The 27,500-nt window shown below is 42.8% G+C and overlaps 2 protein-coding genes across 6 annotated transcripts in view; both read right to left on the bottom strand.

The window, feature by feature from the left end:
* Positions 1-12,804, bottom strand: part of ccn1l2 (cellular communication network factor 1, like 2) — a 12,878-nt gene extending 74 nt beyond the window's left edge. Inside the window, exons 1-7 of one of the 4 annotated variants that reach the window (XM_026187431.1) lie at positions 12,688-12,804; positions 10,585-10,813; positions 3,489-3,533; positions 3,139-3,348; positions 1,571-1,918; positions 1,198-1,400; positions 1-1,104 (exon numbers count right to left, since the gene is read on the bottom strand). The exon at positions 1-1,104 is cut by the window's left edge and continues 74 nt beyond it. In XM_026187431.1, coding sequence (XP_026043216.1) covers positions 814-1,104; positions 1,198-1,400; positions 1,571-1,918; positions 3,139-3,348; positions 3,489-3,533; positions 10,585-10,645 — 1,158 coding nt within the window. In that variant the 5' untranslated portion in view covers positions 10,646-10,813; positions 12,688-12,804 and the 3' untranslated portion in view covers positions 1-813. Of the gene's footprint in view, positions 1,105-1,197; positions 1,401-1,570; positions 1,919-3,138; positions 3,353-3,488; positions 3,787-10,584; positions 10,814-12,687 lie in introns of those variants that run through there. The other 3 variants (XM_026187433.1, XM_026187432.1, XM_026187430.1) reach the window with 3 other exon arrangements.
* Positions 12,805-17,372: 4,568 nt separating this feature from the next.
* LOC113033461 (FKBP prolyl isomerase 15) overlaps positions 17,373-27,500 on the bottom strand; it is a 31,477-nt gene continuing 21,349 nt past the window's right edge. The window contains exons 18-29 of one of the 2 annotated variants that reach the window (XM_026187264.1): positions 27,381-27,475; positions 26,734-26,836; positions 25,477-25,648; positions 23,763-23,899; positions 23,502-23,657; positions 23,249-23,386; positions 22,756-22,848; positions 21,877-21,990; positions 19,862-19,969; positions 18,722-19,386; positions 18,074-18,182; positions 17,373-17,903 (exon numbers count right to left, since the gene is read on the bottom strand). In XM_026187264.1, coding sequence (XP_026043049.1) covers positions 17,826-17,903; positions 18,074-18,182; positions 18,722-19,386; positions 19,862-19,969; positions 21,877-21,990; positions 22,756-22,848; positions 23,249-23,386; positions 23,502-23,657; positions 23,763-23,899; positions 25,477-25,648; positions 26,734-26,836; positions 27,381-27,475 — 1,968 coding nt within the window. In that variant the 3' untranslated portion in view covers positions 17,373-17,825. Of the gene's footprint in view, positions 17,904-18,073; positions 18,183-18,721; positions 19,387-19,861; positions 19,970-21,876; positions 21,991-22,755; positions 22,849-23,248; positions 23,402-23,501; positions 23,658-23,762; positions 23,900-25,476; positions 25,649-26,733; positions 26,837-27,380; positions 27,476-27,500 lie in introns of both variants that reach the window. The other variant, XM_026187263.1, reaches the window with a different exon arrangement.

The following is a 27,500-nucleotide window of genomic DNA, read 5'->3' on the forward strand; positions in this document are numbered from 1 at the left end:
ACTTTTGTTTACCATAAAGACACATCACAGGTTAAGTTTTTATTTGACGTACAGGAGTTTACAACCAATAAACTTCTAATACACAAGTGACAGGTGTCAAATATGAAGCTTTAAGAACCAAACATGTATTTATTATATGTACACAGTGATAGACACACGTTAAAAAACACAACGGTATCACACCTCGAAAAATGAGGTGATCCTCGAATATTCTCACTCCACAACTAAGAGTGAAGTCTGTATAGCCTGTAGGATTTTAATCAATATACCAAAGTAGCATAATAAGCACAGTCTGTAAACTCCTTTCTGAAAGCCTGTCGCTGTAAAACAGACACATCTCACACATTTCCCCGTCAGTACTTGTACGGGGAACAGGTGGACTGTATCAAGCACAATCCATGTGAACCAACAATCGATGCCACTGCTCCTCAGCATTTTAAAATGTGGTGAAGAACAAAGATGCATGTCTTTGATAACCATTACTTCCTGTTAATATGCCTGTTAAAAAGCCTTCTTTATGTTTGACAAGTTGTCGTGTCACCCTCTGTGGAAAAGAAAACAAAGTTGAAAATAAATTAAAGTTTCAGTTAAAGCTCTCGGCCTACACTGTGGCATAGCAGTCACACTGTTTTGTGTCGTCCTCGAGACTGCATAGGACGCTGGAGAGGCACCGCCTGTAGCGTGGACAAAGTGACATCATCATGACAGCAAGCTTAAAGTGCAAGCGAGCGGACTCCTTTCCCACCCAGCGGACAGACATTGAGGCAGTGAGTTTAGCGAGGGGGAGGTGCAGAGTCCGCTGATAAGTCAGCATCAGTCTCTGAAAGTGTGGATGTCATTGTAGAGGTTGACGGAGGTGCTGGAGTGATAGGTGTGTTTACCACAGCTCGTACCGCAGCTGCAGCGCTGGATCCACATTACATTGTAGAGGATGTCTCCACTGGGGCAGTGGAAGCGGAGCTGCACGGTGCGAGAGAGAGACGGGGCGCAGCAGCGGCCGTCAGTGCAAGTCCCACAGGTCCGAGGCCGATATCGCTGAGCTGTAGAGCATCCACCAAAGGTGATGCTGACTGGCTCGTGTGGGCGGAAGGTTCGCTGACATTTCTTCCAGGATGACAGAGACAGCCACAGTTAAATAACAAATCTCAGATGTTCCTATCGGCATTCTACATCCATCTCCATTTGAGTATACACTACCTTCTTAGTTATGGGAAGCTGCAGGTCACAGTGCTGGATCTGGCACAGTCTGGTTTCTCTGACTAGCTGACAGTCTGGGTTGTGATTGGTCACACGACTTGAAATGCCCATCCCACATGTGGCAGAGCACTGGGTCCACTCAGTGGTCTGTGGGAAACACTGGGGCTCATGTAAGACCTCAGAGAGGGGGAACGATGCGATCTCTGCGTGAGAGCACAATACAGCAATGAAGTCATGGATGCCAGCAGACAATTAGTTACCTTGTGAGTCACTTCTTGGAGTTCTTGAGGGTTTTGTGAATATTTCACATCAATAAAGTCATCAACTTATTTGAGAGTGCTGCTCTGATGATTTACAGTATTTTCAACTTTACCTCTGAATGTATCTGCTCCGCTGGCAGCTGGGAGGGGATTCTGTCGCTGGACTGGCAGCAAAGGACTGATGTGGTTTGGGTGCAGCTGGCTCTCTGTTGGCTCACTCAGCTCCTCGCTGATGCTGTTGTCATCATCACACACCCATTCTTCACAACAGCCACCCTCGGGCTGCGCCAGCCGGGGCTTTGAGCATCGCCACCGAGGCAGGGGCACTTGGTAGGGACAGAGGGGCATGCAGCCCACCACACCATTCATGCAGGTGCACTGGTGCTGGCAAACGGGCTGGAAGTCCTCACCATGCTGGTACACTCGCCCATTGAATGCACAGGGTACGCCATGAGCTTCAGCTGACATAGAAAACAGGAAACTGAGCTGTTAGCAGACACTTTTGAACTTCATGGAAGGATACGGCAAAAACTTAATGAGTCTGTTTGCTGCGTTTTTGTGTTTTTACCTCTCACTTTGTATGTTGTATAGCTTTTTACGTCTCGCTCACAGGAAACACTGCTGATGAACTACCATTTTGGCTTTTCCATGCTTTCCCTCTGTTGTTTATCTATGTAACATGTGTTGAGGCCATCCTCTAAACACAGATGCTGTCAGCTGCCTCATAGTTCACCATTTTCCATTTTCGTTTCCATGCTAAAGCCACTTTTCTAGCTGAAGACTCAGAGTGTTGCTTTGAGTGTATTATAGTGGCAGCAGCTTCACAACAGGAAAACTGTTAGCGTTATCACGTCTGCAGCTTTGATGCTAACATCAACCAATAATCAAGCATCGTCTGTGTGTTAATGTGCTGCTGTGTCACTTTTTCTGCTTTAGTGCAAATCAAACTGACTTTTTATTTCCCTGAAGGTACATGTGTGAAGGTCAAGATCCATGGAATCAAAAAAAACACATACTCATAAAATCTGTAAAATCTGCTCAACCTTTTACTTTTCTTCACACCAGGCCAGCTGAGCAGTCAAAGAAAAGGTTTCTTATGGAGGACGAGCTAAAACAAAACATTTCTGACTGGAGGTCAAAAGAGATGCTGAAGCAATGTATTGCAAAAAAAGAATAATAAATAAGCATGTAAACATTATCTAGTAAAGTTAACCTGAGTAACCTGTAAGTGAGCCTAATATTGGCCCTTCAGCTAAGACGTCATACTCTAGAGAAATACACCAAGAAATCAAATGGATTTCCTATCAGGGAGATTTCATGCTTTTTGAACAGTTTAATGCTCCCTTGTGATCTGTAATGATCCCACAGATTCATAGCACCTTTTATTTCAAATAAATGTTTGCATTCCTGCTTTTTCATTTATTTATTTTCCAGCTAGACCTTAAGCAGCTCCTCCAGAGCCATTAGAGTCATTACATAAAAGTGTCCAGAGTTCCTTTAAAATGCATCTGCAGGGTGTTTGTGGACAGTTGCTCTGTAATTTCAACAGTGTGCATCTACCCTCGCTGTCTGATTCTCGGTACAGGAGCTGTGTTTTTGTTTGTAGCTTTTGTTCCAACATCAGAATAATTATTCCTTTAATGATTTGAAGCTGTGAGCTTTCAATAAACTCCTTGCTCACCTTGACACAGTCCTCTCTCTGGGTTTCCTCCAGCCCCCAGATGGCAGTGCAGCCCCTTGATGTGATCACAAGGTTCTGTCGTGCTGCAGTCCTCATTAAACTGCCGAGCACAAACTTTGCAGCAGCCACAGTCGTCAGTTACATGACTGACGCCGGGCAGGCACAGTGGAGGCGAGGGGGGGCAGGAACATTCAGCTGGGCATGCACTGTCTACCTAAATACCAGGGTCAGAGGTCAGCTCAGACTGATTTTTATTTATTTATTTTTTAAAATGGTAATCAAAATGTTATCTAAAATAACTATATGGAAGATCACAGAAATAAAAAGCATTTAAAGCCACAGAAACTCACCATTACTGCAGCTCTGCCCAGCATAAACAGGGTGAAGGAGATCCGCTGCAAAGCAACAGGACAAAGCATCCTGATCCCAGCAAATAAAGCAAGCAAACAAAAAGTAGGCTTTCACATCCAGATTCCCAAGAGGAAATAAGTTATTTTTGCAGCTCCAGGATGAAAAGTATCCAGAGGTGAGTTTGGCACCCAGAGGTAAATTTGCCTGTGCCTCTCCAGCAGCGTGGCTCAGCTCTACTTCAGTCAGAGGTTTCTCTCTGCACTTATAGACACACATGCCCCTGCCCTGTGACATCATTACCGCGCCTCTCAGCAGAGCGTCCAGAGAGAGGAGGAGGAGGTGTGAAACACTTACAGATGTGTTAACGTCACAGTGTAATTATGGATGAGTCAAGGTGTCACCAGGAAAACCCTGGTTTACAAGAGCTGCTAAATCCTGGTTAAACTGCTTGTAGTTTTCAGACTGTGTGTGAAAATCGTTAGTTTTCTATTCATGAACACGCTAGAAAGGAAACAGCAGAGGACATACTTAGCACATGAAAAAAAGAAGCCAGTGGTTGGACAGGTGTAATGGAAAACTTAAGGAGGGAATCCCGCTCAGTGAGGCTCAGAGTGATTAACTGTGAGAATGGAGAAACTCCCTGTAAACAGCTCTCTTCTACACTGAAGGACAATGTGCTCAGAACATCCTGTGTTCCCTCCGTCTCTTTCCTAATGGGCAGCATTCCAGGAAACACAGGCTTATCCTCGTGTTCCCATGATTGGCAGGAAAAACTCTGCATTCCCATTGTCACCGTGGTGGCACGTAAAGAGTGTTTTGCTGGAGAGCAGGAAAGTCCTTGCATTAAGTTGGCCTAGGCTGTCAAGAAACATGGGAAACTTAATTTGGCTTTCGATAAGGCTGCTGAAGTTTCTCTGGCCTGTTCCTTAAAAGCAGCACTGTGCAAAAGTCCACGATCGTCCCCTTAACGCTTTACATTTTGCACCTCACAGTTTAGTTTGTGAAGCCACTTAACACTGAGCTATGAATGTTTCAAGCCTTACAAAGACACTTAACTCAAGGGATGAACCGGTGTTGTGTCTACACGTAACAGACTATTTTAAATTGTATATACTTTGGACGGTGGGAGGAAGACTCCGGCTTCCTCCCACCGTCCAAAGACATGCAGTTAGTGGGGATAGGTTAATTGGTTAATCCAAATTGCCACTAGGTGTGAATGTGCGAGTGAATGTGAGTGCGAATGGTTGTCTGTCTCTGTGTGTTGGCCGTGTGACAGACTGGCGACCTGTATACCCCGCCTCTCGCCCTATGACAGCTGGGATAGGCTCCAGCGCCCCCCGCGACCCTGAAAAGGATAAGCGGAAGCGAACGGACAGACGGACAGATCTATACTTTGTTACTTGCAGCCTGTGACAAAAGCACGTCTACAAATAACATGACAAGGATAACACAATTCTGAAATAGCATATACATATCTTGGCATGGTGTGCAGTGTGTCCTTACAACACTTGAGGAAACTGGACACGCGGAGGACAAAAGAAGAAGCAGGTAAAAAGATAAGCTATAACAAAAACTTGAAATCCTTGGCAGAGCCTCGACTATTGTGATTAGCCTGTTCCATTGATTCCTGTCGTGCATTTACAGCTACACTTTTTTTGAGAGTGAGAGAAAAACACTCATCCCCTGAACATAAAGAATAATGACGAAGAAGAAAAATGTCTCAGCATTTAATTTTTTTCTATTTCTAGGCACCACATTGTAATTCACATGTAATTCACCACACAATAGCATAAATGTGAGCAACGTCAGCCACTTATGTAGGTTGTGTTCTAGGCTCTACAAGAGTTCCCCACAGAACTCTGATTCAGTCCTGAGACATAGAACATGGATGAATGGGTGAATGAGACATATCACATCTATCACATCTATCACTCCCAGCATGTAAAGCGCCTTGAGCATCATTAGACCCGGTTTACTTGCAATATTTAACATGGAGAAGAAAGGCTGCTGAAACATCCACAAAGACTCCTTTCATTCCTGCAGTGGACTATTTTCACTCCTGCTCTCAGGAAGGAGGTCCAGGTGTCTCAGGACCAGCTTTGACCCTGGTGCCAGACACCTGAACTGTGACCCAGCCTGATCACATCCACATGAAACAGCCATGAACTGTCACTCAGTGCAGCTGCTTGCTGGCAGTTATCACTTTTCCATCTGCTAATACTCCACATGCCTATGAAGTTTATGTCATCTTTGGAGGATGCTTTCATTCTTAAACTAGCACAGTCCACTGCAGCTCCTATATTATAGTTATACATGCAAATATATTTTACTGCTTCACTTATCTTGTAATTCTGTTTACCGAAATGACCAAGACATTTCAAGGTGTCAAAGATTTCACATTCAGACGTGATTTGAAGACTCACCCAAGCCTCCCACAGCCCACCCTGAGAGCTTCATCAAATCTGAGCATGCTGCAGTGAGCCAGCCTGTGGCCTTCAGCTCTCTTCCTAACAGCAGGCATTGCAGCTTCAGACTGAAGCAGTCATGTTACTGTTTGCAACATCAAATCAAACACAGTGTCCCGACTTATGCAAGCAGCCACCCAGACAGCCCGGCCAGCTGGCTTGTAAAACAACTGGGACGCTGAGCAGCAATGGGAAAGAGGGGGGGGGGGGGGGGGGGGGGGGGGGGGGAAGCACCTTGCTGGGCAGCAGCAGGGAGGTGAGCAGTAGTCTGGATTCTTGGCATTCCTGGCCCACAAAGCCAGGACGTGTGCACTGGCCACGATGTGCATCGGACACTGATGCAGGAGCAGGAGGAGTTGAGGGTGGAGAGGTTGCCAGTTTGGCAGCCTGCTGCCCTGACTGTGTGCCAACCATTGTTTGTCAGCCAGGCAAACTTTTCCAGACCACATGGAGGTCAGGAGGCATCAGGGATTTGTTTGTTTTCTCAGTTCAATATCTGACACCAACCACCAGCCTAACTTCCTATCAACTCCTCCAACAAGTCAGTTTTCCTGCATGAATCAAGCAAGGCAGCACGAATGAATCCATGTCCAGCTGTCATTTTCTATCCTGATATTTTTAGATTCTTTCAATGTGAGACTTCCTGGAAATCTGGCAAACCAAATGGCACAGAAAGAGTGGGGATCACAGTTTCGAAGCAAACAGGAAGTATGTGCAGGATACGTGTGGAGGTGCTGTTGCTTCTGACCACAGCGAAACAAGAAAGACACAACAGGGACCCAGACAGGACCCACAGCAGTGAGTGGATTAGACAGAATTTATGTATGTGAAAACTCTGCCCCTCTCACCTGGTGAGGGGCGATATGTATATGGTCTCAGTTTTCTGAGAATTTAATTTTAATTGAGCATTACAGAATATTAACCAAAAATATTAAACACCCCCCCCCCCCCCCCCCCCCCCACATAAAAGCCTCAGGATGCAGGATGCAAGTTTTCACATAACTCCACCATTAAATAGAATATTTGCAATGATTTCTGCAGATGGGTTGTCACTGTTGTTCCCACTTCTTCTTTTTCAGATGTCTGGGTTCAACGTAACCGTTCACATTTTGTGCTACAACATGAAAATGGTAAGAAAAGAGCACACATGAATTTTACATTTTCCCTCAACATGTGGTAGCTGGTAAGTGGCTGAAGGACACTAGAGACATTGTTTGAGACATTGATGGTCATTAAGTGAAACACAGAAGTTTAGTGGAGGTGACCAATGTGAAATGTCTTTATAACCTAAAGCTAGCATTTTATGTCTGGTGCCTGTCTTATCAATATAATCTTCCAGTTCAAAACATATGAAACGTTTTTTTTCATTAATCCAAAAGCCTAAGTGAAGTGGTTCCATAGTGTTGTGGTCTACACAACAACATTTGCCCAACATGTAAAAGGTTCCTGTTTCAAAACTGAGACGAGACACAAATCCCCTGGGGGTTGCATCAGAAAGAGCAGTCAGTGTAAAAGGGAAAGAAGATCATCTGATGTGGTGAACCATGAGGGAGCAGCTGAAAGAACTTCAGTCCTAAAGCCTGCAGAAAAACCCACTGGCTGTTTTGTTGAGGGGCTAACTTGTGGAATTGGGATCTTCATCCCGATCTCACATTTGTAGCAGTTTATTCTGCCCCTAACTACCTTTCATGAACTGGTGTACGCTTTTATAGTGCCAAAGTACTATATAAGTTATATAATATAGTGCCAAAAAACCCCCACATTATTATTTTGGGCAATTTATATATAATTTCTTAGTTTTTACCTCCTTAATTTCTTTTTACATTCATTCATTACAGGCTACAGGATTTAGAAGCTGCTGGATCATGATTTAATAGAAGTTAAACTCTTCATCTAACAGCGTTTGATAAAACAGGAAATGACCATTAAAGTAACTGAATAAAAGTTAATGAAAATATGGGCTACTCCTCCATGTGGCTGTCCTGCAGCTGTATACAAAAGACAGTCATGGTTCAGCTGGCAGCTGCCCAGGAACCAGGACAGAGGGAAGCTGTGGTCTGCACATTCCTCCTCAGCATCTAATAGCAGTGATGACAGCGGGGAGCACAGAGCACTAGCAATAACCTGGCCATTGTGCGTCTGACATGAGCAGGTGTGCTGCAGCTCCTGATGGTCCCACCCCTTCCTCATGGTGCATAGAGAATGCAGCGAGTGGATTTAATCAATTAGTTTTCCTGGGTGCTGTGACTCAACAGCTTCTCTGTGGGCTGTATGTGTAGTCTCCGATGTCTTTAAATTGAGTATCTTACCCTTTTATTAGGTTATATAAACTGGGCAAAAATGAGTGCGTCTCATCGTATCAATGCATAAATAATAAAGAGCATCACCAGGAGCAAATAAGCCCAGAGGGAACTGCTTTTTTTTGTACTGCATTCATGCTATTGACTCATTTAAACCTAGTGATCAGGTTCAAAACCTGAACTTCACAATATAAAAACAAATTAATCAATAAAAATAAAATAACAGAACAATGGTTCCTTAACTTTTGTCATATATACAGTACTGTGCAACCACCTAATACTGAACAGAATTTGCAAAAAAGCAAGGCATCAACCAGTGTTTAATCTATGCATAACAAGCAGCTTGGCAAGAAAAAGAAACCATCCATCTTCTTCCGCTTTATCCGAGGCCGGGTCGCGGGGGCAGCAGCCTAAGCAGAGAAGCCCAGACCTCCCTCTCCCCAGCCACCTCCTCCGGCTTATCCGGGGGAACACCAAGGCGTTCCCAGGCCAGCCGAGAGATTTAGTCTCTCCAGCGTGTCCTGGGTCTGCCCCGGGGCCTCCTCCCGGTGGGACATGCCCAGAACACCTCACCCAGGAGGCGTCCTTGTCAGATGCCCGAAAAATAAAAGGGGTTTCTTTTTCTTTAGGAGTCAGCTGAGGTGGTTCAAGGTTCAAGGTTCAAGGGTCTTTATTTGTCACATGCATATACTTGTATAACTATGCATGTGACAAATAAAGAACCTTGAACCTTGAACCTTGAACCACCTCAGCTGACTCCTAAAGAAAAAGAAACCCCTTTTATTTTTAGATAATTTGTTATTAGCAGCCTGTCACAAAACAACATTTTAGTTTTTTTTAAATTGTGTTGTCTCAGTTTTAATTGTCTCAAATTGCGTGAGCAAACAGCAAAGGTAGGGGAGTGGCCAGTTGCATTAAGATATTTAATTGGGCAATACAGAGTCAGTAATGACAATGAACAAATGGGCTGCTGTCAGTCCTTGTACGGCCGGTGTACAGCAGCCATTCAGGCCGCCATCGGCCCAAAAGTGTTGGTCCACCGGCAAAGTGCCCAGGAAATGCCCTGTGTCCCAGATTAACAGTCCAATCACTATCTGCAGAGGGTCAAGCAAGTCCTTATAGTCAGCTGAACAGTGAGAACAAGATCGGGGCTATCAACACCTACGCCCTGCCGTGCCTGTCAGATACCCTGCTGGGATAATAAGCTGGCCACTAACATCAAAACCAGGAAGCTCCTGACCATGCATGGAGTCAGTACCACAGTCCAGGATGAGACAACAAACATCCACGAGTACATCAGGAAGCTGTAGAAGATTAGAGGCACTAATCATGGCAGCAAAGGAAAAAGCTCTAAGTACAAGTGCCATAGAGGCTGGGGTTTGGGGGCAGGATGCAAGACGCTACCAGGCAGGGCATACATGGAACGCCATAATCAATAGTATACCGAAACATCTGTGCTGAGTATGGCCTGGAAGTCCTGAGGTCAAAATGGTAGACGTGGTCGACAACGACCGAGCTAAGATCCTGTGGGACTTCCAGACAAGTAGAGGAAGACGACCACTGTGTGTAGACATAGCGATACTGAATAACAGCGACATCAGGAAGAAGGAACATGAAGAGCTGGAGAAGTACCAAGGACTCAGAGAGGAACTCGAGAAGATGTGGAGGGTGAAGGTAACAGTGGTCCTGGTGATAATAGGAGCACTTGGTGCAGTGACCTCACAAGCTAGGTGAGTGGCTCCAGCAGATCCCAGGAGCAACATCAGAGATTTCTGTCCAGAAGAGCGCAGTCCTGGGAATAGTAAAATATTCCCAGTGAAAGACCCTCGAGCTCCCACGGCTCTGGCAGAGGACCTGAGCTTGAAGGATAAAGACCATCCGAAGGGGTGAGAGGGGACTTTATTCATACATGTATATAACCGGAGAGGGAAAGGAAAAAGTTAAATAGACTGGTAGCTCTGTCCTGACCAGTATCCTAGACCACATAGAGTAGGTGGGCTAGAGGAAGATGTTAGCCAAGATAATGTCCATTAGGGACGACACCTCTCACACCCTGCATGACTGTCAAGGCCCTGAGCAGCTCCTTCAGCAGTGACTGTTACAGCAGCACAATACCCACAAAGGATAAACACTGTTAAAAATCCATGAGTGTTATTATCGCTCCCACTGCACGTTATGTACACATAACCAAAAAAATTTTCCTACATCGTTATTATTCCATCCACTGTGCAATGCACCAGTACCACTGGCAGCAAAACAGCCCCACAGCATTATGCTGTCACCACCATCCTTGACTGTTGGTGTTCTCACCTTTATTCCTGCAAACATACCTCTTGTTATTGTGGTCAAACAGCTCAATCTTTGTCTTGTCCGATCCTTTGGCTTGTCCATGTGGGCAGATGAAAATTTTAGACAAGTTCGAAGGTGCTGATTTTGGAGTAGGGACTACTTTTTTGGTCGGCACCCTCTCAGTCCATGGCACTGTGGGTCTTGGTGGTTCCTGGGTTGTTCACCTTAACCAGTTTCCTCTTATCTGACAGTCTGGGTCTTCTTCCAGACCTTGGGAAAATGTTGAAACTGATTTTTTAATAAGTGTGGGAGTGTGTTATTTGAGCTTGTATGTATACTTTTAACTATGTGCAAGAAAATCCAAAATACATTTCAAATTTCAAATTATACGCCTTTGACGTGGTATATCAAAGGTGTACGCCATAATTCAACCCTGGAAAAGGAACAATTCAAAGAAATAATCAAAAGCCCAAAATTACATGACATTCATGCCCAAGATGAAAACGTATGTAAACTTTGGATCACAACTGCATGTGAAGCTGAGCACTAACTAAAGAAGGAAAAAAGAACTTTTATCAACTGGCGAGGCAGAGAAATAAAGCTGGAAAGGATGTGCAGTAGGTTAGGGTGTTTACAGATGTACTAACAAACATTTCTTGTTGAGACTGAGAAGAGAGGCCCCGATCAATGAGCAGCAGAATGACTTCTTGAGAATCAGTAAGAGCTCTTACAGATACAACGTTTGCTTTGTGCGTGTCAACAGATAAGTACAGAGAGGAGGTGCATAATGTCTGTGAATCTAATGACAGGATATGATCAGGTGAATCAGTAGAAGCAAGACAGAATGCATGTGTGTGAATGAGACAGAGACAAGAGTGAAGCTACAAACAGTAGAGTGAAATGTGGACACGTTTAAATACTCAGAGTCAACTATCCAAAGCAATGGACAGTGCACAGAGAGGTGAAGAAGAGATCGTAGGTAGGTTGGAGTAAATGGAGGCGATTATTAGAAAAACTTTCCTTTACGTTTGGTGTGAACAAACTCCGTAACACACTTCCACTTTTGTTTGTCAGCACTTGGGGAGCTCCAACCGCTTGGGTCTGGAATCCCAGAAAGCACTGTGCCATCCCTGCAACAGGTTTCAGGAGATACAGACAAAAAGGACTCTGGAGGAGTCACGATTCATAATGTCACAGGAGGATAGAAAAAGCCAAGCCAACCAAGTAGCAGCGTGAAAACAGAACTGAAGACACTTGCAGGATTTAGCTAAAAATGACTGAGGCCAGAACATCAAAAAATGCTGCCTCTCCCTACAGCAAACCTGAGGTTATTTGACCTGCACACTGCATATTTAGTACGCTAGAATAAACAAACTGGTATTTCAAAGGAACTTTAGTGTGGGAGCTGGCAAAGTAGCCGACTGACAGACAGTGTCCTGTTAGTGGGCAGGGGAAAGGTGGCACCACCACACAGCACTGCCTGTGATTCAGAGGGGAAAATGTTATCGCAGTAAAGCTGTAAACACAAAATGTTCCAGAGCTCCCCTACGGGAACTGGGGCACTAACACATAAAGCTCATTGTGCCCGAGGAAGCTGGAAAACCATGTACACTAAAAGAAATCAAGTCATTTTTAATGAAATGACAGCACATAAGGTATTGTACATGTGAAAAAAACAGGCCTGGCTGTATTTTGTTTCCTTTGGTGAACTAGCAGCATTACTTGTTTACTTAGTAGCTAGCAGCACGCACTAATACCCAGTGACAAATACTCAGTGTTACTGGGAACTAAAATTAGGCATAGGTGTTTGTGCTGATATTCAACTGAACTGAGGTCATTTATTCAAAGGGCTCTTTGAAAGTCTTCAAGGTTTAGGGTGTGAACATTTGGGACCAACCTGAATGGACAGCATGCGTTTGAAATCTGGGTTTGTGTAGCTTTAAAATACAATTTATACAATCAAACCAAGCCAAGGAAACTCACTTGTAAACAAAACAATGTTAGTATTAAAGCTATTCTTGCTTCTGCTGTTGTTGGTCCTTAAACCAGCCGTGGAGAAGAGCAAAGCTATGACACACACTGAGGAGAAACTGAGCTTTAAAAACAATCAAAGTTTTCACTGCAGCCGCTTCCTGTGTTTTTACCTTTTTTTTCACATTTCTCCCACTTCCAGCGTCTCCCAAACACCACCATCACTCCCTTCCCCGTATGCTGTGGCTCTGTACAAGGGCCCATGTGCCACAAACAACCACTCTGGGACACTCTGGTTCTTTTTTGTTGTTGTCAGCCTGAGCCACAGAGAAGGCCTAAGTCATGATATGAAATGGATTTCTTCTTAATGAAATGAAAGCTAATGTTTAAAAACAGTACAAGTGTCCACTAACTGTTTTTCTGACTTGAGCAAGTTTGACTTTGAGTTGAGGCCTCCTTGCCTCCTGCTCTGTCCCACATTTGTCATCTGCATTTATGAAGTGAGAAACAAAGGAAATTGTTACCTTTGACAACTTACTTAGCTCAGGTGGTAGAGCGGGTGACCTACTTACTGGAAGGTTGGTGGTTCGATCCCATTCTGCTCTAGTCTGCGTGCCAAATATCCTTGGGCAAGGGTCCATGTTGCCCACCGATGCATCCATCAGAGTATGAATGTGAGTGAATGTTAGATAGAAGCATGAAAAACCTTAGATAAAGTGCTTGTATGATTGGGTGAATGCACGAGTTGTATAAAGTGCTTTGACTGCTCAGTGAGAGTAGAAAAGCGCTATATACGGTAAGAATCAGTCCATTTACCATGATGAAGCAATGTGATGACAAAGTTCAGTGAAACCTCATGTTGACACCTGGCATAAACCTAAATCTTGTTGCAGTCCACATGGACCATTTCGTACAAAGACCGACTCTGCAGAAGAATGTTTTATGCTGGTTTTTTGCAGAGTTTTATTTTATGATTAAAAGGTCTTAGAGGATGTAATCTTTAAAAAACATTCAAGTCGTAGTTTAACTGTACAAACCTCTCAGATTTCAACTTGAGTGCTTCCAGGACTTTTGGGTCAGTGCTGCACCATAGTGACTCGTACTATATTAGATAGTTTATATTAGGTTGGTTTTCCTGTTGTACCTGATGTGGCTGGATGACAGGAAATGACTTGACAATAACAAGTATGTCCTTTTACAAGTATCCTTGGCATACATGAGAAGCTTATGAGGAGTTGAGACAGAATTCATTTCCAGCCTTCCTGCATGGAGGCCAGGGGAATCAGGAAAATACGTGATCAACAAGCACTCTCTACACACGACACTGAAGACTAAACCCAGCAGTTGTGTTTGTATTAGCACTTTGATCTTATTCCCACTCTCACTGTGCAGTTCCTGCGAGTTGTCCAACTGAATCCCACGTAAAAGACAGTCCTAGGGAGGGTCAGAGACCTCTTTGTGTCTGTGTCAGCCTCTGATTTCTGGGTCAATATAGACTTCAAATGAGGCACTCTTAAGTTGTTTTTTTTGATAAATATGGTTTTATGCTTTTGATAACATAACAGGATATTAGTGGTGTAGTGCTGTTTTGTTATCTAAGTTTACTGTGGCTTCCCAACTTTTCACATATTGTCAAATTCCCAGGTGCAGTGTTTTGGTTGGCTTTATGTTTTTTTCACAACCTCACCAGTTGCAGTCCGGAGATGGGTCATTTCTTTCCCTCTACAAGTTTGGCTTACAGTTTTCCATGTACATGTTGCCTGGAAGGAGGCGCTGCTCTAAAGACAGTGTCAGTGCAGCATAAAAAAGATCGCCCAAAAAGACTGTAAAATGAGTGAATGTAACCCTGATCTTTAAGATATGCAATGATTCATCACTACAAGTCCAAAAGTAACACTGTGAGAAATCATGAAGTTGTTTTTGACCAGAACCTATCATTCAAAGTGCAAATTAAACAAATATGTTTAATATTTGTGCATATATGCATTTGTATGCATTTGTGCAACATCTCTAAAATTAGAAAAATCCTGTCTCAGAGTGACGCTGAAAAACTAGTTCATGCGTTTCTTACTTCTAGGCTGGACGACTGTAATTCACTATTATTGAGATGTCCTAACAACTCTCTAAAAATCCTTCAGTTGATCCAAACTGCTGCAGCAAGAGTCCTGACAGGGACTAGAAAGAGACGGAAGATTTCTTCCATATTGTCTTGTCTTCATTGGCTACCTGTTAAATCCAGAATCGAATATGAAATCCTGCTCCTCTTGAATAATCAGGCCCCATCTTCTCTTAAAGACCACATAGGATCGTATCCCTCCAATAGAGCCGTTCAGGCTCATCTTCTGTGCAACCAGCTCCCAGTTTGGATTCGCGAGACAGACACCTCCTCCACCAAGTTAGCGCTCCACCTGAACTGTGGACAACCTTATTCCAAAGTGGGTTGAATTCATTTTTCTCCATGAACACCCAGAACACCCCATAATGACAAAGTGAAAGAAATTAGCTTCAAATTCATCAAAATTTATCAAAAAAATAAAAAAAATAAAAAAAATACATGTACATAAGTATTCACAGCCTTTACACAATAATATGTTGAAGCATCTTTGGCAGCAGTTACAGTCTTACGTCTTTTTGAGGATGACACTACAAGCACAGCTTGGTGTATTTTTACTCCCATTCCTCTTTACAGAACTTGAAGCTCCGTCAGATTGGATGGGAGCATCACAACCACGTGCTTCGCCCCAATCCAAGGTCCTGAGGAGGTTATCATCAAAGAGGTCTTAGGTCATTGCTGCATTCATCATTCCTGTACTTCAAATATAATCCACTTTCAATGTATGAGAATAAAATAAAGCAGGATACTTTCTCCTTGCTTCCTGCAGTAAAGCCACTTGGCTAATGGCAGTGCTAGTAGCAGCTTCTAAGAAATATTCTCCATTCCAGTGAGAGAAAATCCCAATGAGCCACTCATCATCAGCCCACCCTGACACATTAACCACAGTGATGGATGGAAACACATCATCTGGTAACACATATATGCTAAAATTAGCCATCAGCCTGCATGAAACACATTATTTCAAAGTGCTGCGGCGGGTTGAGAGATGTCCCCACCTTCATAACCTGTTGCTGTGGCCCTGCTGGAGGAAAAGATTTCACCAGTCCAGCCAAAACGAATACATAACAAGTGCATGTAAACATAAAAGAGGTTGTTGGCAATTTCAATTTTTAGACAACACAAGCAATATACAACCGAAAGTGAGCATATTTTCTGCCAAGGTGTGACATGGTGAGGCGACTTCCCTGGATTCATCCGCCAGTCTTTTAACACATTATGGTCTCAACACGTGCATTAATTTCAGTTCTGAGTCACAGTTTGGTAACGATTAAGAACCAAAAGATACTCGTTTAGGTTACAGATCACGTTTTGGGTTTAAATGCCACTTTCTCAAAAGACCCCATCTGGCAGAAAGCCATGAAGGCTAACTTCTCTCCCATATGCAGTTATTTGTTTTTTATGACAACTCTTATAAAGAATAGTAAAAAAAAAAAAAAGAAGTTCCCTTTAACTATAAATGTTGCAGTGATGCTTTTTTCCTTCCTTTTTGCAGACAAATGCCGAGGATCAGTAGGAGCTTGGCCTGTTTTAAAGACAGTTACCTGGTGAGTGGCTACGTAAGAAAAATCCAACAAAAAGTGGAAAAAGTTCGCTGATCCTCGCAGGTCTGAGACGATCAGGTGATTTTTGTACCATCATACTACGAAAATTTAGTTACAGGCCCTCTGAGGGCATCAGGGTGGATAAATGTTGCTTTTATTCACTTTATTATCACAATCATCTTTGAGACCCAGATTCATTTTCCAGGGCCAAAAAATGCATCTAAGATCTGTTAAAAACTGCAGCCTTGTCAAGTGTCATATTCTAAAGCTAAAAATAAATAAATCACATACTGGCACCTATTTGAGTATGAAGGTAAAATTATTACTTCATTAATTACCAAATATGGTGTTCACTGTATGTATGTAAATAAAGGTATTTTCGGCATTAATTGATACAAAGTAACTATGAGTTGGTGAATAAAAACTGACCTGGAGTAAATTGCCTGATGCTTAACATTTCATGGGAAAGCAAGGCTGAGAAATGCTTTTTCTGAGGACTTGCAACATAAAAGCTAGGTTCAGTTTATTAGTCCCACATGTTTTTATGCTGGGACAAATCAGAATGTTAGCCTTGAAAAAAATACCAAGTCACTAACTGTACTTAAAACCATGAGCCAATGAAAATTTGACAGCTATATCCCATTGGAAAGGACTACTCAGAAGTCATTTATATATGTTTATGTTTGTGTGTGTATATATATATATTTTTTTTCTTTCCATATTTTTATAGAATTTAAAGGTACTAGATTTAAATGTAAGTTGCTGGGCCACTGAAAACACTGCACAGGGTAACATTAACCCCCCTAACAGACTAAATGTATTAAAGGCTCACTTCATGCCAACTAAAACTAGGAAAAAGGAAAAGTAGGAAATTTTGGCTTTTCTCACATTTGAATTGAATTCACTAATTACAGAAACCTTTCATCTGACGCCGAGCGTACATTTTCCTACAGGTTGCTCGTCAGCTTGATGGCGCTTACTCAGCAGCAGTGTAGCTTTCCTTTGGTCTAGAGCTCCCTCTCCTGGTCATTGGCAGGCATGCCACTAAAGAGGCAATCATGCTTTGTGCTTTAACTTATAACCAATCAATAGTTTTTATATGTAAATAAAAGGATGATGTTCACTTCAGTGAATGTTCCTGAAATAGCCAGGACTGAACTTACACAGTTACAGTAAAACACATAACACTGAACCAGGAGAGTCAATAAAGGCCACGTGTCTCTGATCATTTATTTTTTGAAATTAATATCAGCTTAACAAAAGTACGTAAAAGTTCAGTTTTTAAAACTGTGATTAAAAACTTAGCGAGTACAGTCTGAAATCATTTATTCCTGCATGTGAATCTGCTACACTGCATGTTAAAATCTGGGCCTGAACTGATTGCATCATCAACTGTTATTAAACAAGTACAGAAAGGCATTTCATTAGATTCCTCTAATTACAGGCTTTCAAGGCTGAAGCTTTGCTTTGTCTGCAGCAGCCGATCAATGAGCAGGATCACACGGAGCTGCAGAGCTAGACTGACCATCCTCTGTTCAGTCAGTTCATCTCTTTCACCTTCACGGCTCTACCGTGGAGACACAGCTGGTACACCTTGCAGTGTTTGTAGCTTTGGAAATTAAAAGACGCAGACTAATAGTGCTCTGGTTCCATGTCAGTTCATCCAGTCCAGATCATCATCATCCTCGTCATCACCAAACAGGGGAGCAGGTGGTGGACGCCCCTTTAGGCTCTGGACACAAAGCAGAGGCAAAAAGAAGAAGAAGAAAATCACAAATAGTGTCCAAGTGCTAAAACATCTCCGACACAACACACAGGGGAAGGGCTGGGTTTAGTGGGATGAGGTAAAAGCGCTCAATCAAATCTGAGAGCTTTGCCTGAACTCTACAGATCCTTCCTTACCATCTCCTCTTCCTCTTCCTCCTCGCTGGGTGCTGCGGGGGGATTGGCAGGAGTTGTGTTCTGGAAAAATGGCTCCTCTCCATTTTCCTCATCAATTCTCCCAGTCAGACTGAGAGAATAGCAGAAAGAGGTGGGGCGAGGCAATAAAGCCAGCAGGATAGCGTTTATGCAAGCGGTTAGTTAGCAGGAGGGTATGTCAGTAGTAATGTAGACATAAATATGTTGCAAGTTACAAGTCTTTTCTTAACACTCTCTATGCGCTTAAGGTTACATTATTCATTGGCTCCACTGGTAAACTTTTCAGTATTACTGACAGCTGTTTGCCACGACAAGAAAGAATACTTGAAACGTGATGCGTTCAAGGACGCATTTATAAGCACGAATTATAAGTCCTCACATGACGAAGTACATGAGCCCCAATTAAAGCAACCATGTAACAGACCAATGTTCACTCTGTCCTGTGTGTATAATTTTATACTGAAACATTGTTGTGATTGGCTGGAATAACATTAACCATAAAGTGTATATGAAAAGTGGACGCAGCTTCCCAGTCTATAGGGAGGCCAATGAGGCTTTTTGTTTTTTGACCAGCAGAGCCACAAAATCAAACTCGTAACTTTACCACCAGCCGTTATGACCTGTGCTCACCCTGTGTTCTCTCCCGAGGTGTCCTGAAGTTCGCTCGGTGGTGGAGGCGGGTTGGATGGGGGTCCAAAGGCTTTATGAGAAGCAGCATTTTTTTCTCCTACATCCTCTCCATCATCTTCCACGCTGTCCACGCATGCCTCACTGGTCACTGCAGCGTTCGTTTCTGACACAGCATCTTGCCCATCGTCAGGTGAACGCTCATCTGGATCCAAAGACTTGCTGGTGTCTTTATCTTCTGCAGAGCTTTCAGGAGCAGGTTGCTGCCCCTCCTCCTCCTGTACCTCGCACTCTGCTACTGGTGCTGCCGTTATTGTCAGCTCTTCTGATTCGAGTTCAGTCGTTGAAACTGGATGGATATCTGTGCTTTGTGAATGTTCTGCCTGAGTTGTTGTGTTTGACTCACACACCGTCTCCTCAGCTGCTTCTTCCTGATCCTCACGAGTCTCCCTGACTTGATGAGAATCTGAATCAGCCACATGTTCCTCCTCCTCCTCTTCCTTTCTGACCTCTGTCTCTCCATTTATGTGCACATTCTGGTGAGGTTCTTCTTCCTGTTTCACATTTTCAACCTCTTCTTTCTCCTCTTCCTCCGCTGTTTCCTCCTCTTTTGTAATTGGTCTTGTTGCAGCCCCGCCTTTGGCACTAAGGAGCTGCAGAGTTACATTCTAGAAGAAAAGAAAACCACATTAATGGCTGGTTCTAGAATTCTGTGATTCAAAACCAAATGCCAGTCAAACACTTCCATTATCATGAGATGAGTGCTGTGATTGTACAATATGGATAAATGAACAATGCCTTTCCACCTGTGGTGATGTAAGACAAAAGATGTGTCGATTAGTCCAAACATTTAAGAACTCTGAATTTGTGCACAAAGGCTGCATATAAAAAAGAAAGGTGTGGTCTGTGGCTCTGCTGCAGTGGAGGGGTGGTACAGTAAGCTCACAGGGGGCGGTGCCAGGAGGTCTGAGGGGACAGGTGAAAGGAACTGGAACTAATGAACTCTTGGCGTGTGTGGTGTGGCAAGGAGCTGCAAAGCTGGCTTCCTGGTTGAACATAAGGTGCCGAAGCAGTGGAAGTGTTTTAGAATAAAGGCGCTACGACTGACACTCGAGGCTCCTGATCGCTTCAAAAGGATTTTACCTTAATGGTAGAGACAATGACCCCCAGCACAGCCTGGCCGGTGTAGGATTCAGTGAGATCGAACTCCCCTCGCAGTGAGTGGAACACTCCGTTCATCACACGCTTCACCTACAAGAACACAAATGGTGAGTTATGTCCCAGCATGCACTGGCCTTAGACTTCACACAGCATCACACTAATGCGCGTACCAATAAGCAAACTTTTACTTCAGCTTATTGATAAGCGCTTTGAGTGCTCAGAGTAGAAAAGCGCTATATAAGAACCAGTCCATTTACCAGCTGTGATCCATGATGCATACCCACACTAGGAAACCCACTGATTATGAGTGAGAACACGTGTTTGGTATTTTTAGGACTAAATCATAGAAGAAGAAACTCTACGTCCCAAAATCAGACCTACTGTTGATGTACTACAAAGGCTATGATGGTGATCGGTCATGCTGTCTCAGTTTAAAGGAGCGTGAACATTATCCTGTATTTCATGCTCCTCACTCGATTTTTCTATATTATTCATTATATTCACTCATTACATTTCATCTAATGATGTTTGATTTTACAGGAGCTGCAGAGCCATCACTCCTCTGACCTAAGCTTTAAGCAACCATGACTATGGTGCAAATCAGCACTTTGACTTCCTGTTGAACCTGATGTCTCAGATATGTCTGAAGGTTCTCAGTCATCTAGGTCATGGATGAAAAGAGACTTAAAAAGAAGAAACTTCAGGAATGTTTTTCTGTCTCAGCTCCTTGGACTGATTTCTCAGAGAAACCTGTTGTCCTAACTGTTGGCTTCTCATAAAAAGATGGAGATATTCGTACCGTTCTACATAGAAAACAAAATGAGAAAATGAATTTACTGAAGCATTATTTACGATACAAACCCTCTGTGAAAAACTGTGCTCTCAAGATATTAAACATTATACAAAGTGTCTCTTCAAACAATACATCAGTCATTTAAATCAAATTAGGTTAATATTAGGCCTCTGGAAATATATAAGAGATTTTGTTAAATATAAATGTCAACTTCATGCCAGGAAGATTTTAATAATTTTATTTTGCCAGGACAGATTTCACCTGCTCAGCAGCTTAAAGCTTTTCATAATGGCCAAAATGTTTCTATATAAGCACATCATCTTCGTCTTTGCTGTGTGATGCCGTGTTCTCCACAGCAGAATCGTGTACGTTTTCAATGCAGTCCTGTGTCAGGATCTGAACATCTTCAATGTTCGATACAGGTTTTACGTACAGACACTGCTCAAGATTCTCTGATTCTTTTACTGATATTCTGTAACATATATTATAAAACCAGCCAATACTTTACAGCTGTGCATGTAGAAATATTATTTTTAAACTGTTGAACTATGTGCCCACACAGCCTCTCAAAGTCTGGGACGCTTCCCCAACTTTACTTCTAGAAGACTCTGTTCTCTCAGACTGTAGGAAGCTCGTTTCATATGCAATCATGTTCCGAGTAAACCATTTAGTTTATATGGGAATTATTTTTTACCATAACTTTCTGTGTGTTATGACAAATCACTGGATTCTGCTTATATTTACATTTAAATCTCAGCTTTTTTTGTGTTTGTTAAATTGTACATTAAAAAGTTTCCCTTAAAAAAAGTCAAATTCCTGCCAAACATACAGCATTTTCTATAATGTATATGTTACGTGGGTAAAGTTGCTAGATACACTTGAAAGTATCTCTCAACACGTCAATATAATAAATAAGAAATGATTTTAAAATGGGTTCAACCGATATTTAACATGACGGACTCAACATCAGAATCCAGTACTGGATTGGAAACATCAGGCAGTATTATGGAAAACAAGCTGAAAGCTAAGACTAAAGCGCCTGCACTTACATCTGGAGACATTAATGAGCTGCTGCTGATCATTTCTGATTTTCATTCTGTGATTTCTATCAGCTAAACAGCTTCTTAAAGTGACAGATGAAGACAAAGGCTGCACTGCACCTTCTATTAATTGTTCTGTTTGAAAGGTTTCATGTACTTCTCACCTCTGCTGCAGTGTCTCCAGAAGCCTCCTGCTCTTCCAGTTTGCTCTCCAGTTCTGCCACTCGTCTTCGCAGCTTCTGTCTTACAGTCGCTCCCTGCTGCTCCAAGGCTGTGTACTTGAAGAGAATAACATGACATAAATATATGTAATGTAAATCACAACGGTATGGTTGTAACCCCTCCCACCCCATGCACGCCTCCATGATGGACCATCGGAGCACACGCAGCAAAAGACTGGAAATGCAGAACTGATCCTTACAACTCCTCCTCACTCTGTAGGTGATTTTCCTGAGGATTAATAACAAGGCTATTCTGTCATTCAGACCATGCACCAACAGTTTTTCATTGAATGTTTGTTTCATCTCCCCATCATAGCACAATACTATGTCACTTTAGAATCACCTGCACTGATAAGCTTCAGGATTTAGTTATATTGTTACTTGTTACAGTTATTTGATCTTATATTTTGCACTATCCTACTGTATACTTGTATTCTGTTGTACATATTGTATCTTATTCCTCTGCTCCTCTGCCTCTCTCGCTGCACTGAACATGTGTACAAAAGAATTTCCCTCAGGATAAATAAAGTTCTTCTTATCTTATTTTAATCAGTCATAACAGGCATTTAACAGTTACTTCCCAGAGAAACAGAGGAGTCCCCGCCACACTTATTACCATCACTTTTAAGATCAGGATTCTGTGTAGCTCTGCTTTTTGTTCAGGTGAAAATGTCAAGATTTGGCTACAGCTTAGGCACAGTCTCCGTGCTAAAGGGCTAAATATTCCTGGGTAGTGAAGTCGCTGAAAAAATGCATTCCCAGCTAATAATAAATATTTAATCTTGTTAGACAAGATGAGTCAAATGCAGTCATCCATCTTACTTTTTCCTGAAGAGCGTGCAACTCCTCATGATGCTTGTGTTGCTGCAGCAGACTATGTTCTTCTGAGTCTCTCAGCTGCTTCAGAGCTGTAAACTATTGACAGCAAACATGATTCAACAACACACCATGTAACGTGTACGTGTCCCAATATAAACTTTTCTCAACTTTAAACTGAACAATTGAAGAAACTACTGCTGAGTGGCACAGGACACCGCAGTAATGAAACGTGTGGTAGTATTATATTATATATGTGGAATGTTTGCTAGTTACTAAATGAATGGTGAGTTAAAATGATTATTATTGTTATAATAATCATCTAGAAAAGGTCAGTGTACTTCTCACATTTCTACGTTAATTAAGAGATTCATTTAAAAGTAAGTTGTTTTTTTTTAAACACGTTTCAGTGACAAAGCAACTCAAAGTGCTTTACATGAAGTGCCAAAGGGCGTAAAATGAACATCATAAGACGATATGAGAGCACGAGCTCATGCACCTTTTCCTGCAGCTGGGTTAACTTGTCCTGCAGACCCTCTCTCTGCTCTGTTAGTTCAGCCACCTCTCTGCTGTGCTGCCCTTTAGCTGAAGCCAACATCTGGGAACACTTGCCCTTCCATTCCTGCTCAAGCTCTGCCTGCAGCTGAGACAGCTTCAATAAGCATGTAAAGCAACGTTAATGTTCACAAAACACTGTTGATCTTTCCATTTAGAAGATGTGATCGCCCTTGGGCTGGATGCAGAGATGTGACCTGTTCTGATGCAGCGTTGTCACTGCTGGTCCTGGCCTTGCGAAGTTGAGCTCGGAGGTTGTCGAGCTCCTGCTGGCTGCTCTTGCGGAGCTCCTCCACCTCCTCATCCCGACGCTGACGCTCCACCTGCCATTTCTTCTTTCTTTCTGAAAGTGCCTAAATGTGAGGCACACCTTTTTGTCAGACATCCCTTTTTGATTTTGTTTCCATGGTGACTGTGTATTGCTGTAATTCATTCACAAAAGAATGAAATCCGCTTACTCGTTCTAGGCTCTCCTTGTCAGTCTTCAGGTCCTGCAGCTCCTCTTCCATGGTGTTCACTTTCAGCTCCGTCTCTTTGCGTCTTTGTTTCTCTGAGCGGTACTGAGTCTGAACCCTCTCTGCCTCCTCCTTCAGCTCTGAAACACATGAACACACAGATGGTTAGTCCGGTCCATTTTTCAAAAAAATAGTCTGACATCTTCTCCTTTGCTCTTTATGTACCAGGCACTAGATGTTCTTACACAGGGTTGCCTTGATTTTCTTGTTGCTGATGTCACACATGCATATTTTTTAAAATCAAACGTTTCTGTTAAAGTAACATTCGTAGCTCAGATGTTGGAAGGGAAAATATCTGTGTGGTCGTTAGCTCTGGCCGTAAGTTTACAGGGAAAGACAAAAGATTTAAGGCATGGACAGAACTTTCCAAATCACCACAAGGACACTGAGGCTGCTCTCCATTTCAGCAAAAAGGGAAAGCGTGAGCTCCCTGCATGGTCGAGAGTAGAGAGAGCATACATTAAGGCATTCGTTGAGAATGAAGAATTCAAAGAGAATTCAAATATTCAAATCTATCCATGCATGGATAGGGGGAGGGGGGGAGAAGTCAGATACACCCTGGACAGGTCAGCCTCCTTCCACCCCCATGACATCTGTCTGTGCAGGCCACAGAGACAGCCAGATTTAACGATTAGCTGCGCGTCTTTGGACTGTAGGAGGAAGCCCGAGTACCCGGAGAGAACCCACACAAACAGGGAACATCCAAACACCCCACAGAAGGGATTCTAACCCAGTCTCTTCTTATTGTGGGGCAACAAAAGTGCTAAGCACTAAACTTCTGGTGCTAAACGTTATGAGGATACGGGACAGGCTTCCTTCTGTGTGGCTGCTGTATGTTTTGCAGTAAAACACAGTTTTGATTTCCTTTTCTAACAATCCGATTTCAGCTTCTGTGTGACCTCAACTAGTCCTGTTAACTGTCATAATAATGTGAAGGAACAGTTATGTTAAAGAAAGAAAATCTTCTGCTTTAAGTCAGACAATTTCAGATTCAGACAGATTGTTAGGAAAACGTTTGGGGAATGTTTAACAGTGGACCTAATGATGACTATGAACCAGCCAAAGTACAAGCTCGTTACACATTTAGTCAAATTTATGAGTTTGTTCGCTCTCTCGAGGCGCTCAAACCTTTGGGTGTTTTTGCTTCTTCACTTGTATGAAATGTATTCATCTGATAAAAGGATTTGTACATTCTATAAATAAAATGAGTCTTATCCTTCCATGTTATGTCTAATATGTCCAACATGTCTTGCTTCAGCATCAGCTGCTCTAAGTTTAAACAACAGGACAAAGAAGCAGTTAAACCTGCGTAAACCATCGCTGTGTTTTTCTGTTGGAGATGTTTTAGAGAGACATGAATAAAACTTTAATTCTTTAGTCCCTGTGTGTTGGTCCTGTGACAGACTGGCGACCTGTGCAGGGTGTACCCCGCCTCTCGCCCTATGAAGGCTGGGATAGGGTTCAGCGCCCCCCGCGACCCTGAAAAGGATAAGCGGAAGCGAATGGATGGATATAATATCTGCGGAGGTAGACTCTGTATTGAATGCACCTCTCTGATTGCAGCACCAAAAATTCTGATATTCATAAAAAGGCACAATTTTTATAATGTTTTTTATACTTATCGGGCACAGTGTATTTAAATCGAGCACACAAGCACCTTCCAGCTGTGCTTCCAGGGCAGCGACGCGTTGGCAGCGGCTCTCACCGTCCTGCAGCGCTGTGCTCAGTTTACCCTGCAGCTCCGCGGCCTTCTGCTGGTGAGCTGAAGCTTCGAGCTGCAGCTGAGACACCCGCGCTGCCGCTGAAGCCAGGTCCTCTGTTAGACGAACCTGGGGGAGTTGGCGAGAGGTGAGAGGGGAAGATGTACTGGTGGCACTATATCAAAATAAAAGCCACAGAGATGGTGGAACAACATAGAAACAAGCCTGGATGAGTGTCTGCTGGTGCTAGCAGTGTGTCCCTGTGGAAGGAAAATGGTGAGTGCTGATTGATGAAAAGGAAGCAGAAGGACAAAAACAGAAATAAGGTTAGTTGAGGTGCCAGTGAAGGATGATGAAAAAGGGTGATCCAGTGGCTGCAGTCAGACTGGGATCAAATAGGAGCTTCTCACAGTTCTTTGTGCTAAATTTTGTGCTTTCTGGTCTGCAATGACCTGGAAATGACTATTTAGAGTCTCGGGATTTTTTTCAGCTGCGCTCTCTTACAGCATAACAACAAAACTGCTTTAGGCAGCATTGTCTTCCTGTAATTTAAACATCGATTATAATTCTAGATGCTTTTTCTTATTTTACAGATTCTAGCTGACCCCAGTCTGATGGCACTACACAGAGGAAACAGGCTCACCTGGCCAGAGCCCAGGTCCAAAGGCAGAGGATGCTGAGAAGAGAGAGCAGTGAATAGGAGTTTTTCCTCAGAGCAGCACTGCAGCTTGAATACAATGAAAAGAGCATTTGGAAAAGAGTGGAATCAGCAGACAGCAAACCTTTAACCAAGTCCAAACTACAAACTGGCGACACACAAGTGTACAAACTATAGGAGCACAATAAGAAGGCAGGCTGGAATCACCAAATACACCACGTTATTAAACCTTACACCACACCCTTTGTACACTTAATAAGCAATTCAATTACAAAATCACAAATAAATCCAAAACAGTTTAACCAACATTTATTCTCAGGTTTTAAGAACAAAAAAAACCCAAAAAAAACCATTAAATCTCAATTGTGAAGACCCACAGCCGCCTGCCACAAAATCAGCAGACTGTAATATGCTGCATGTGACCACTAAGTCCAACACATGTCCTGTTAAGTTCTTAGTCCTTTCACTAAAAGGGAAGTCTGTCACCACAAACATCCAAAACTCAGCCAACAGCCTTATTTGATTCATTAAAGACCAAAAATACCAAACGACTCACTTTGTCCTGCTCAGCCTGCAGCAGTCTCGCCTGGTTCTGTTCACTGGACGACTTGAGGGAGTCATTCCTCTGTTCCAGCATCAGGTGACTCTGCTCCATGTACCTGAAAAATCACACGTCTGCATCAAGCACACTCAGGCTCAAAGACTCCCTCGTGCTTTCATTAGGCTATGTGGGACTGCTTGGTTACTGTTAAGATCAAATTACAACGTGACAGAGAGACAGACAATTAAACATTAGAACTAGAAGCAACCCATTCTGAACTGTTAAAAACTGCATCACACTAAAACTCGCTGGTACTGACAGAACATCCAGGCTTATGTCATTAAAAAGTCTGAATTACAGCCTGGTACAAAAAAATGTTTTAAACTGTTAATGTTTCTGCTGTTTCTATAAAGTTTCATAACAACTGCAGCATCAAGGAATTCATCTTCACGTTAGCATTTCAGCTGCTTCCACATTGTGCCTGTATTAACAAACAAGCAGCCACACACTTAACAAACAGGCTTCAAAAGTCAGAGTCTATAAATCTCTGAATTTTACTGCCAAGATCCCTGATGGCACTGTGCAAGGAATAAGAATCTGAACATCTAAAGAGACTTAAGCTTTAGGCTGCCCCGTATCTGTGCGTAATTCTTTCAACTCACCTCTGGTTCTGGTTGATGAGATCTCCGATCTTACGGTTTTGCTCCTCGATGCGAGAACTTTTCTCAAACACTTCTTTTTTTAAACACTCATTTTCCTGAAAGCAAAATAAGTGCTCAGAA

Source organism: Astatotilapia calliptera, chromosome 12 (genome assembly GCF_900246225.1).
Source record: "Astatotilapia calliptera chromosome 12, fAstCal1.2, whole genome shotgun sequence".
NCBI classification, from domain to species: domain Eukaryota; kingdom Metazoa; phylum Chordata; class Actinopteri; order Cichliformes; family Cichlidae; genus Astatotilapia; species Astatotilapia calliptera.